General features: G+C 45.5%; 1 protein-coding gene, 1 long non-coding RNA gene and 1 other non-coding gene across 3 annotated transcripts in view; 2 read left to right on the top strand and 1 right to left on the bottom strand.

Moving 5' to 3' along the window:
• USP46 (ubiquitin specific peptidase 46) overlaps nucleotides 1-522 on the bottom strand; it is a 30,237-nt gene extending 29,715 nt beyond the window's left edge. The window contains exon 1 of the mRNA XM_086611882.1: nucleotides 442-522. Coding sequence (XP_086468008.1) covers nucleotides 442-522 — 81 coding nt within the window. The remainder of the gene's footprint in view (nucleotides 1-441) is intronic.
• Nucleotides 523-10,276: 9,754 nt separating this feature from the next.
• LOC147528727 (uncharacterized) lies at nucleotides 10,277-12,345 on the top strand. The gene is made up of 4 exons (XR_015222179.1): nucleotides 10,277-10,459; nucleotides 11,277-11,375; nucleotides 11,798-11,881; nucleotides 12,329-12,345. It is a non-coding gene; the product is annotated as an uncharacterized LOC147528727 (long non-coding RNA).
• Nucleotides 11,545-11,662, top strand: LOC147528728 (small nucleolar RNA SNORA26). Its single transcript, XR_015222190.1, has one exon. It is a non-coding gene; the product is annotated as a small nucleolar RNA SNORA26 (small nucleolar RNA).
• Nucleotides 12,346-12,670: the final 325 nt, after the last annotated feature.

Below are 12,670 nucleotides of genomic sequence, written 5' to 3' on the forward strand. Positions count from 1 at the left end.
AAGATAAGGGTATCCAGGTTTCTCCTCAGTCCTGTACTGTTTCCTAAACCTTTCTTTGCAGTATCCCTGGCCCACTGGACCACAGGACTGGAAAGTACAAAGAACAATGAAAAGTTCAGAAAACTACTTACTGTTGGTGAAGAAAGGTGAACACTCAGACTGTTTTACCCCAAGTCTGGATTTTGTATTGAGCTTTTTTGACTCCAAATCCAACCCTCTCTCTCTCTCTGCATTTCAGAGCAGGTGTTTCAAAGGGAGGACTGAGGCTTAAGTCAGAACTAAGCATGGGATGCCCTGGTTGGAAACAGAAGAGCAAGCCCACTTAAGTGGAAGTGTGGACGTGTGGAAGGGGAGCAGGCTCGCAATCCACACTCTCTCCCCAAGACCACTGCTGCTGACGCCTCAGGAGCCAGGCCTCTGGGGCTGTGCCTATTGCCTTACCCTAGAGGCAGGCTCCATTCTCCAGGGCAGATGAATGGTATGTGTGGCATCACCAGCACAAGGCATACTGGGGCACCACATGGAGGGAAGCTGACAACTGCGTGTAGCTGCTCTTGAAGAACCTGGAAATTAAGGGGAAAAATACAGACTAAAACAACAAAATGTGCAGAAATAAGCTTCTCTTCTGTTTGCATTGGAGTGCTTAGCACACACTCATTTCTTTGGCAAGTCTATTGCTGCCTCACTGTACTAATACACCTTTGACAGACAAAGTTTGAACTTTCCATTCCCCCACCAAAAAGTTTCAAAAATCTAAACCCAATCAGATGCTCCAGATTTTTTAGGATTAAAATTGGACTCAAGCACAATACAGAAAGCATCCTTTCAACTGTTCCTGGGGAGGCAAGTGGCAAAGTCTGAACATAACGAACAAAAATATTAATGTTTCCTTATTCCTTCCTAATTGTCTAGTCTGATTTAGAGAAAGCTAAATGATTCAAGAGTACTTAACAAACAGCAGTCGTCTCTGAGTAGCATGCAGTGCAAGCTAAACCCTGATGTTCGCTCCAAAGCCAAGACTCCCTAGAACAGGTACCTAGCATCGGGATCCAAAAGCATGTTATCAGCAATCTAATCATCCTCATTTTCCGTGTAACCTGGGGAGCTCCTGGCCCCAGAAGACCACAGGGTACCTGCTGGAGAGGGCTAAATGGGGTCACTGGCTTAATGTGGATTCAGAGCCCAACTTTGGGGTCTTTTCGCAGGATTATTAGGGCAGGAGGTAGGGCAGGAGGAGGAAGGACGGGCTGCGGCTCCGTCTGCGACGCGTACCGGCCGGGGCCAGCCCCGATCCAGAGGGCCCCGCACCGGCTCAGCATCCCCGGCCCTCCCCGGCCCGTTCCCGGACTGCTCCGGGAAAACTCCCCGGGACATCGCCAGTCTCCGGCGGCCAACTCCATCCTAGGCACGTCCCGGCGCAGCTCGCCGGGCTCCCCCGCCGCCGGGGGCAGGGACGCGGTCGCTTCCTTTGCCTGGCGCCCCTGGGGTGAGCCTCCTCCCGCCCCCCCCAGCCGCCCCTCCGCCGGCCAGCAGGGCCTGCCCCCGGGGGGGCTGCTGTGCCGCCCCCGCCGGCGCTCCTGCCCGCGAGCACTCACCATATTACAGATGGAGGCGATGTTTCTGACAGTCATTAGTCTAAAGGTTGCAGCGATCCCACACCGCCATCTTTATAAGGTGAAAACAGCCTCGCTCATGGTGGGAAGAGAGCAGGAAGGGAGAGGGGGCGGCGGCGGCGGCTTCTGCTCCGGGGCTGGGATAAAAGCAAGAGGAGGGGACTGCACAGGCACCCTTTGCGCCCGCAGAGCAGAGGGAAGGACGGACGTTCCTGCCCTCCCTCCTCCGGGCGAGTGACCGGGAGCTTTAGCAGCGCGGGGAGAGCAGCCGCATCTCTGCTCCTTCCGCCTCTGACTCTCGCACGGTCCGCAGGGCCCCGGGCTCCCGCTGGAGCGCTCAGCCGCGCCTCTGCGCCAGCCGGCACCGCGCTAATCTCTCCCTTCCTCCTCCTCCTCCTCCTCTTCCTCCTCCTCCTCCTCTCCCGGCGGCTGCCGTTGCCGCTCGCCGCTCCATTGCAGCGCCGCGCCCGCTGATCCGCTCTGACAGCGCCGGGGAAAGGGAGGTCAGAGGCAGTGACCGGCACCGGGCACCCCGGCGGGCCCGGCCGGGGCGGCTGCCGCCGCAGCCAATGCGCCGCGGGGAGGAGGGGGCGCGGGGGGGCTGCCCCTGCCGCCTCCGCCCGACACGCTGCGGCCTGGCACGGGCGCTGCGGAGGGAGCGGAGGTGACTTAATCGCCAGGCCCGGAATGGTCACGGGGCTGGAAAACGCGGGTTTCAGTGCGCACGACATCGTATCGGCAGGCGGTGGGGTGAAGGGCGGGAAGGCGGAGTCCGGCAGGACGACATGGATGTGTGGCAGTGACGGCAGCACCATGCTTCGGGACGTGGTCTCTCCACCTAGTTGGAGGTACACAGGAGCCCAGGCACCTGCGAACCCCAGAAGAGTACGCTGGAACGTAATTTACTGCCCGCAGCAGGTGCTGCTCAGTGCCGTTCATGCAGACGTTTATCTTCATGAATGCTGTTTTGGGACCGCATCCACACCACGCATCTCGGTGCCCAAGGGCTCACTCCCAAGTTGGCAACACGTGGCGTTTATACAACGCTGTTCATGCAGTAATCTCAGTTCCTCTTCGAACACAAGCTGAGGCCCATGCCTTTCTCCGAGGTAGAGGAGCACGAGCACATTAAATTTACACGAGGTAATAGGTGCAAGGCTGTTAAATAGCTATCTCAAGGCCACACAGCAAATCTCCGAGAGAAGCAAGAACGGAGCTCAGCTAGGGCAATGCCTCCTCTTAGGATTCCGAATTTCCTTAGCAGATGTTGCTGTTTCCAGCAGAAGCTTAAGGCCCATTTATAGTTCCTCAGCGATGCTGAGGAAATAATTCAAATGAAGAGAGACAACTGCTCACGTTTCCACAGGCACCTCTGCTCCTAATGGCACCCAGAAGGGTGGCACACTCATGCTCGGCTATGCTTTTTACTTCAGGATACTAAAATACAATAATTTCAGTCTATAGAGCATGGCCCCACAGTTTATTTACAAGAAACATTCTGAAGTCAGTAATATTTTTTTTATTTCAAGAAAAGGTCTATGATTATTAATACAAATCTGGCATCAGCAGTAGCATCTAAAGATAAACTCCTACCCTGAGAATACTGTTAGGTAAGTGGCCTCAATCCAGCTCATTATGGACAAGTGCCCACTTTATAAAAATGGTATCAAATTGGCATTAGTTGGCATTCTGTTGACAGTTTCAGTAAGGAATCTCAAAATGGAGTTATCACAGAGACAGAACTTCCTTTCCTCAGTAAGTTGGATTAGTTGTAGTAAATTACTGCAAACATTTGAAATACAGGATGGAGAAAGATTTTTGAACATTGTGGAGTGAAGTCGTCATGGCTACTAAACTGCTTCATAAATCCACAAATTAATATGTTAAACGGCCATCAAATAATGTAACACTGAGAAAAAAAAAACATATATAATGGTATAATTCTGTTACGTTCATAGTCTTACACTATGTGTGAATTTGATGCCAAATGTCTAATTTCCTTAAACTCTTGAGTATCGGATTATACGTAATCTCACAGGTCTTCTTCACATAACCATGGGAAACTGGAATTACGCCGATGTGTCATTTCAGGACTGGCCACCCCCAGCTTCAGTTCTGAAGCAATCAAGACCCAATTGGTCTCCAGTGCATTTCTAAGCAGCCTACAGAGACTGACAGTACTGTACTGGAGCTGGTTTTTAAACTCAGATCTTTTTTATTCCAAAAGCCTAATTGCGTACTCTTCATTGCAGCCCGTTTATTCCGATTTCCTGTAGAGAATGGTACTTGCTCAGTGAAAAGTTGTGAAGCAAATGAAAGGGTTTGAAAGGTGATTAAAAATTTAAATGAAACAAAATGTGATAACTAATAAAGCCATCTACCTCACATGTATTTTAATGTCAAGGACATTACTCCCGTAATATGAACCCCAGAGAAATCACACAAAGTAGGAAAACAAAAAAGTAAGCGAAAAGTGGTATGTTCATACTTTTGCTGTCTCGTTGATGCCAATTACTTGACTTCAGGGTAAGGTTTCAGGTGGTTTCTGTTTAAAACGTTATATTTTAAAAACAAAATTAAATTGCTATTAGTTAAGTATTCATCGGTTGTTGAAGGAAGTGACTACTGTTGAAAATAAGTATATTAGGAAATACACACATACATGCACACACGACATTCTGCGAAGAAATCAGTATCATTATCCTTAACATTAATAAAAATACTTTAATTTAAGGGTGGACACATTTCATGTCTTAGATTTCTGAGGATTCATAATAAAAATAGGAAATAATATACAAGAGTTTATATGCCAGTTTAACAATAGTTTAGCACTGGATTTTTTTCTCTTCAGTCACATATCAAACCACAAAAGAGGAAAAACTTTCACACTTGAAATGGGCCCGTAAGTGTTTTGGTTTTTTTCTGGTGTTGTCATTTTCAGGACTAGAAAGTTTATTTCTGTAGCTTTCTGAAGATAAAAAAAGTGCTAAGAAAAGCAACATATGCTAGTTACAAACATTATAGGAACTGTGTAAATAAAGAATAGTGAACAATTGTTTCCACTCTAAAGCATTGCCCTATCTCCTCACAACAAACAACTAACCCTGTGTTTCTTCTGTTAGACAAAGGGGAGGAAAACAAAGGACTATTTATAACCTAAGAGTGCTTATATAATTTCTGTTGAAAGGTCAAAAAATGCCTCCTGCATTTAATTTTAGATCAGCCTTGGTCTCAGCTGGTTATACGCTTGAACATTTTTATTTCTCTGAATAAAATAAGAACCTATTGTAAATATCCTCTTTGGCTACCAGAGGCTTGGACTCTCGTGAAACGTTTTCCATCTGATGTTCCCAGAGTACTTTGCAAGCATTCACTCAGGCTTGTCAAATTATTGGGTGGCAAGTTAATATTAGCTTCTTTTACAAAGCAAGAAAACAGGCAGCAGATATTTAGCAACTTGTCCAAAGGTACACAGGAAAGTTAGTAGCAAAGCTGGGACTAGAGTATCTGCTCACTCTGTGCTACAAAGAGGATATTGCATTTCCTCTCCAGAAATCTTGGAAAATTCCACAGAGGGTTCCTTTATGTTTTTCTTGTAATAAATTCTGGTCCAGAAATGGGTAATCATCGGACAGTTTTGCTGAACAAGTGTTTGGAAAAGAATCAAATTTAGGATACATTTCCGGGCAATTAAAAGGGCATTTTAATGGAAAAGGCAGTGAAAACAATACTCAGGTTTTCTGGAAGGTGGGAGAATATATAATAAGAATTAAAAGAGAATTCAGATATCTGAAATACTTTCTGTGATGACAATGTATGTTAGAACTTTACTTTTTTTGTTATATATTTTGTATATCATATTAAACTACATTGTACAAAAAATACCAGTATGTCTTTAACAGAAGGCAAATATGTGGACACAAGCATGAGGGCTCAGGATTTTCCATGAAGCTTGGCCCCCACTGCAGAACAGACCAGGAGGGAGCTTTAGTACAACACCAAATGCCAACTTGCAGTCCACAGACTGAGGCTGTAGTGCATGGCTCACAGTAGGTCTGCAGGAACCACTCTATTTACACCTGAAATTCTAACAGTAAGACTGAGTTGCGGTCCATGAAAAAATCATGGCAATCCATAGAAAATGTGGGGAGTTTCCTGGGAGCCCCTTAGTCTGAAAAAATACTCCCAACTTTGGAATCACTATTCTTCTTTAAGACTGTCAACTTCAAAGCAACTCCTACCCAACATTTCCAATTATCTAAGAAATTATTTCTCTTGATTTAAAATACAGTAAACCTTTATTTTTAGAATTCTAACAACTCATACTGTCACCTACCAAATATGAAGTACAGGAAAAAAAGCACTTTGCATTAAATTGATCTCTGAATCTTGCCTGTCCTTGCTGATGTAAACATACTAGTTGGCAGAGCGGGAATACTATCTCTTCCTTTTTCTCAGAGATCACTATTTTACAGATGAAAACACAATACATGTGCAGCACCTGACTTCGTTGGGTTTGGCCAAATATCAGATTTGAAAGCCCAAAGAGGGCAGAATAAGACAGATGCAAATGCATCAATGTCAAATACACCAAAAGCTGACTGGGGAGATAAAAGGGGCCAATAGTTCTACAGCGATAACCATTAAACAGTCTATTCTATGAAGAGGCTGTTTGGGCCTTCACAGTTAGTTCGATGCTTGATGATGGCCTAGAGGTGTGATTATCTCATAATACCTTACTCTCACCTTTTTCCTTCGGCTTAATTGAATTGCATTAGGAGCTTTGAACAGTGACATTAGGAGAACTTCTGTATATTGCTTCATCAGTTTACGTAATGTTAATCTTCCCTGACACTCGATACTGAACTGAAAATACTCCCACATTTCCATAAAGTAGAAGCTTGAGGAATGGCCTCTTTATCAGGTATTTTATTCAGCAAGGATGTTCACTAGCAGACTTGACTGGCATTTTTCTTACCTATACAAAATCTGCTTTCAGTTGGAAAGATCCTATTTAAGTTCTAATCATACATATTGGCTAGAAAGAGATAATGAAAATTTTTAGCCATGGAAGTAATTTATCAAACAAGAAGAGACTCGTTGAGCAAAAATAAAAGAAAACTCAAGTTTCTAACAGAAATGTATTGCTATTTCTGCCTGTGGAAAGGAAATAACAATTCTGGTTTGCCCTCTTCTTCTTTTCCAAAGATTTTATTTATTATTTTTGTCCTATTCTACAGGCTCTAATTTTAATTAACAGACACTCTGAGGACAAAACACAAAGGATATTTTGACAGTAGACAGGCTGTAAGCAGCATTTAGTCTATTTTTGGCAGGAATTTAAAATAGCCTTTTCATTTTATGTAAATTTTGGCATAAATTAATCAAATTACATTTTTATTACATTAGCATCTCAAAGTTTTACTTAATTTTTTTTTTTTTTTTTTAAAAGGCTGCTACATTGTAAGGTCCCAAACCTGCCAATTATTTCATTCAGGTGGATACTGTTATCCATCTGCAAAGACTGAGGGTCACATCAAGATTATGTATGCTTGGTTTTCCTTCATATCAGTGTGGAGAAAGAGTGAAATAGAAATGAAACATTAATGACAATTGTGCACTGTGACGAACCCAACATGATGTTTTTAAACAAATGTTTTTCAAAAGTCTTTCAGCTCAGAGAGGTATCAGACCAGTGACTTTGAGACTAAATTAATGCATCCCACAAAGACAGTCTTGGCTGATTAGAGCACCACTCTTCAAAATTTGAACAACTCAGTTCAGATCACCACAGACTCCTTAAAAAGCTCAACACCAAATCTGCAAAATAACCAAGGCACCCAGCTGCCACTTCAAAATGCACTAAGCTGCTAACGGCAGAGGATGTTAGCTGCCAAGGTGATAACTTCAAAATGCAGACCTTCAAATATTCTTCTCCATGACTACCTAAAGTAGAAGTGCGCTAATGCAAACAGATCTAACAACTTCTACTGGCATGACTGAGCCTGATAGTTTTTCCTGGGCATGTGTAGAACCTGCTAATCTCTCACACTGAAAAGAAGCAAAGGCTCTTCTTCACCATGAGGTAACCAGTGTGGAACGAAGGTAGCACGTTAAGTATCCGATTCTGAAGTGTAGTTCTTGTAACAACTGTCCATACTATCCCCCTCCCTCCTTAAATATTTTCATGTTCACTAGTCAAGCTCCCCTGATAACTGAAGTTTCTGCAAATTCTGCTCATGACCAGACCTGCATCTCTCCTAGTTAGTGATCCAGGATCCATCTCAAAATTAAGCAGTACTTAGATCCACCAGTAAACTGGGCTTTCCCACAAGTCCTCAAGGTACTCGGGCTTGTAGACAGACCCAGTGCCCAGCTGAGAAGTTTGTTCAGACAAAAGTTGGAGGCAGCCCTTTCCCTCCAACAAAACATAGAAACAGCACATCTGCCTGCAGTCTTGTAGGTAGCAACTCAATGGTCACAGCACTTGCCCGGGAAACAGGAGAACCCTTCCTGCAGGTGGTCTCTGCATTCCTCCCCTTGAAGTTGTGCCACTGTCTGACAAGAAAGCAAGTTTCATGGAGCCAGAGAGAAGGCAAACAATGCAAAGTTTGTATGGGGACGACAGAAGAAAGCTCGTGCAGGGTAAGAAAAAGGAGTAGGATTTTAAAATAGTCATCTGGGATGGATATTGATCACTGGTTTGCTGTGCTAACAGAGGTGCCAGTTTACATTCTGTACTGGAAAAGAAGAAAGTGAGCTTGACATACATCCCACTGGCACAGGTGGCAAAAACATAAAGGTTGGATACTACTTCATCTTTTTGGCTACATTACAAGAAAGGACTTAGGTGTCTAACTGTGGAAAATGGTCATTGCAAAGAACCTCACTTGAAATAACCTGAAGCTTCATGTCTCAAAAATTCATATCCACAGACTGACTTACCTAGAGCTCTGTGACAACTTTTGAATCCTCATGTACTCACAATTAACACACTGGCACAGGGATTACATCTGCAAAAATGTTTTAAGTATCACGAATTAGACAGAAGAAGTAACTACAGTGATAAGAAACAATTTGTAGAGCTATCCCTTGATTGCAAATACATGACTGTTTGTTTCAGGCCGAAGCAGATCGGTTCAGATCTGCTGAGGGCAATTTAAATGCAGCGTTCAGAAAACTCTCAGGGACAGTGGACCAACCTGTTATTTTCTTTCCACACACTTACAGATGCTGTGCTGGTAGCAACTCAGTATGAGCCAAGACATAGCATTCCTCACTGAGACCAGAAGCTATGAATTATCAGCAGTCTATCCACCTCGTTGTGAATCAGGGACTTCCACTGAATTCAGAACTTCATGGGAACCAAGACGTTGTGGTTCTACTAGCTTTGGTGGGCAACATTTGAAGTCTCTGTGCTACAAATCACTTATTTCCAGTTTATGCTAATCTTTTTGTACTCACTCTAAAATCTCTTAGTAGCATGCCCAGTCAGGTAGCACATCTCAGCTGAGGTATAACAACAGCCATGTTGTGCACCAACTCGCAGACGACAGGCCCGGTTGCACCGTGCACGCTGCGAACGGCACCCTCGGCGTGCTCCAGAGTGCCGTAGCAGCAGGGTACCGCCGCAGGCTTGAGGCTTACCTCACTATCCTCGCAGACAGGCCCTAAGCCTCCTAAAGTAGGGCTTAGATGGGAGTTTAGACAGAGATCAGCAGTATTTAGTTCCTCAAAACCGCGACACAGCTGCTACTTCACACCGAAGATGCTTTTGTTTCGGTACGTTAAAGACCTCTGGGCCCCCAGAGCTCGGCCCGGACAGAAATCGACAGTTATGTCCGAACGAAGACGAAAGCCCCGCCAAGACCCAGGCCGCGGGCTCGCCGCTGACCGACTGCCGCAGGGAACGCGACCGAGCAGCCGGGGCGCTTCTCGCGGCGGCAGAGGGCCGCTCCCTCGCCCCCGACCGCAGCGGCTCGGGCACGCTGGCCGTCCCCCTGGCCCAGGGGCAGCTCGACGCCGTCTCCCCGCGGGGAGCGCGGCAGGGGCGGCGCAGCACGGCGGCCTCACCTCAGCGCCCGCCCGCACCTCCGCCGCGCGGCGCAACCGCCGCGACCCCCGCACGCGCGCGCCAGTGCCCCTTCCCCCGCGGGGACAGGGGGAGTCACGTGTACCACCCCCACCAATAGAGGGCGGCGCTCTGCCGGCTGTCTCCTCCCTGGCCCCGCCCCCTCCGCCGGCGGCGGGCGCCGCGCGGAGTCTCGCGCGAGCGGCGGGGCGGTATTTAAGGCCGCGGGAGGCGCGGCCTTTCCTTTCTCCGTTGCCGCCCGTCGCTGCGGTAAGGCGGCGGCGGTCAGCCGCTCCCACGAGGAGCTCCGGGTTCCCGGTGGACGGGGTGTGGGGTCGAGGTGGGGGCACTACGGGGTGGGGGCCTGCTCGGGTCTTCCCTTCACATTTTGCCCTCTCGGAGCCTGGCGGTGGCCCGAGGAGTCAACACAGGGGGGTAGAGCGCCTTTCCCTCACAGAAACCCAGTGCGGAGCCGTCCCCTCCGCCCTGCATCCTGTCGTGAGGCACAAGCGGTCCCCCTCGCTTCGCCCTCCCCTCTCCCCTCGCTGCTCCGGGCTGACTTCTCTCCCCCTGCGCAGTGCGTGGCGGCCGCCCGGCGGGGAGAGAGGCGGAAAGCGTCCCAAGGTACCGGCGAGGCCCTGAAAATGCCCTCCAAGGCTTTGTCCGCGGGCCTGCCCCTCTCGGCTCCTCCCAGCGCGGGCAGGAGGTGGAGCGCAGTAGGCCTCACCAGTGGGAAGCGTTGGGGATCTGGAGCCGCGACTTGGAACGCCTGTCGGTAAGGGGGCACACCGACTTCATCGCATATCGCGCACACTACGGCTGGTTCGACACAGGCTTTGGGCTTCCGGAACGGAGGGCTTTGAACCCTGAGAATACCGCTTAAACGTATCTGAGGATACTGATCTGTATCGGTGTGAGACAAAAGTGTTAATGTTCATTTACACCCTTCTGCACTTTCTGAAATTAGAGGTATTGTGCTGCACAGACCTTAAATCAGATTCAGTGTTGTGTCTTCTTTTTTGTAGGCTGTGTAAAGAAAAATGCAGTTACAACCTGCAATGTTTAGAGTACTGAATGCTGTAGGCACTTAAGTTCAAATGGGCTTAACTTTTCAAACAAGGAAAAGTCACTGATTGCATAGACTTCAGTGAAGCCTTCTAGTATGTCTGTAACATCTCTCTCTTGGTTGAGTTCTGTATAATTTGTTACAAGGTATATGGAAGTAGGCACAAGGTAGCAATAAATTGACTGGTGAAGATCAGTCTGTAAAATCTTAAAAATTTACAGCTTACTTCAGGGTACTGCTGACCCTAAAAGCAATTCAGGCTTGATAAACTTTCTGTTGTTTCTGATTATCAGTATATTTTAAAAAATACTCTGTGTGGTTTAAATGGGCTGATTAGAAAAGAATCTCTTCAACAGATTGAACTATTTACTACCTTTTGCTGTAGGTCTTGATTTGATGAGGAACTTTATGTAAATTACTTCTGCAGCTTTGTAGAATATAACTTTAAGAAAGTCTGTAATTAGACATAATAGAAATTACAATTTCATTTTTGCCTTTTTTTGTGCTTTTTAGGTGTCTCTCTTAGCAACTTCCGTGTCCAGAATATTTCAAACATCATGATCATACCTAAATTGGAAGCAGTGCTCATGACTTCTTAGGAACAAATAATACCTTCTGCTAGAAGGTAAGTGTGCTTTATCGTGATGACAATTGCAGATTGCTTTAAATCTTACTTTTTGATAATTCATGAATTTCAAGTAAATTTTAATACCTCTTTTGAGTAAGTGGTGAGTTCAGATCATCTTAGTTAATAAGAAAAAAATCGGTGCTACAGCCTACTCCCCTTTTATGCTTTGCCCTCTTAAGTCTAGCAGTGTCTTAAGTGGCCAACACAGAGGGGTATAAAAGTTCTCTCTCAAACCCAGAGGTGAGGTTGAAACTCTTCTTTGGATCATGCTGAGAGGAACACATTTATGAAACTACTGAACTTTGGGAAGTTACCTAATCAACTCTGTTGCATTCAAAATAACTTGTAGGTAGGTTTTAACTGTCACCTTATTCTTATCTGAGCCTTAGTATCAGTTTCATGTAAGTCTTATTTTCCAGGTTTCTCAAGTGTGGTGATGCTTCTTGAGCCTATATGAAATACCTTGAGTGAAAAGAGTGCCTTGTAAATTGATTGGTCTCCAGGTATGTAGTGTATAAAGGATTGTTCAGTGTTAGTAGTTGAATTGTTTTCGGTATCTAAAGAAGTTTTAAATTGTTCCTTACCTAAAAACTAAAAGGAAAAAAAAAAGAAAAACAGAACCAAAATTAGTTTGGACTAGTGGAAACCGTGTGGAAATTATTAGAATTTGGTACAGTCTAGCTAGTCTAAACTGGAAAAAATCTGAGGAAAGCTTATCATCACAGTAGTTATTGGATTCTTTTAATCTGGCTGGTCTTCTGGAATGGAATCCATACAATGACATGGGAAAGGAAAATCCTGTCCTATACAAAAGCAGAAATTTTTATGAAGAAATGGCTCTGACTTAAGGGTTAGTGTTACGTAGCATGTTCATACAGCTCAGCCTTATGCCTGTTACCTCTCTTGTGTGTGTGATACTGACTGCAAATTAATTAAAACTTCTTTTACAGGGAGGAAACGAGCATGTGCAAGGGGTTGGAACTGATAGTAAACATCAGCTTATGATATGATGAGTGGCTGATTTATGAGTTCGTACTAGATGACTTCGGTTGTCACCTGTAAAGTATTGAAAGTGAAATTGAGACAAGCAGTGGCTAAAACTACAAATCTTCAATGGTCATGTTTAAACAGGACCCTCACTACTGAGATATCTTAACAAAATTGCTGTAATTTATTTCTGTGTTGGTGTGGATTAATTGAAATAAAACATGAGAATGCTACCAGAAGTTGGGTGTTCTGAAGTTTTCTCATTGAGGTACTTCCTGTGTAGGCTTTATTTCATGGATTGTGAA

This window comes from Tauraco erythrolophus, chromosome 5 (genome assembly GCF_009769465.1).
Source record: "Tauraco erythrolophus isolate bTauEry1 chromosome 5, bTauEry1.pri, whole genome shotgun sequence".
Classification (NCBI taxonomy): Eukaryota; Metazoa; Chordata; class Aves; order Musophagiformes; family Musophagidae; genus Tauraco; species Tauraco erythrolophus.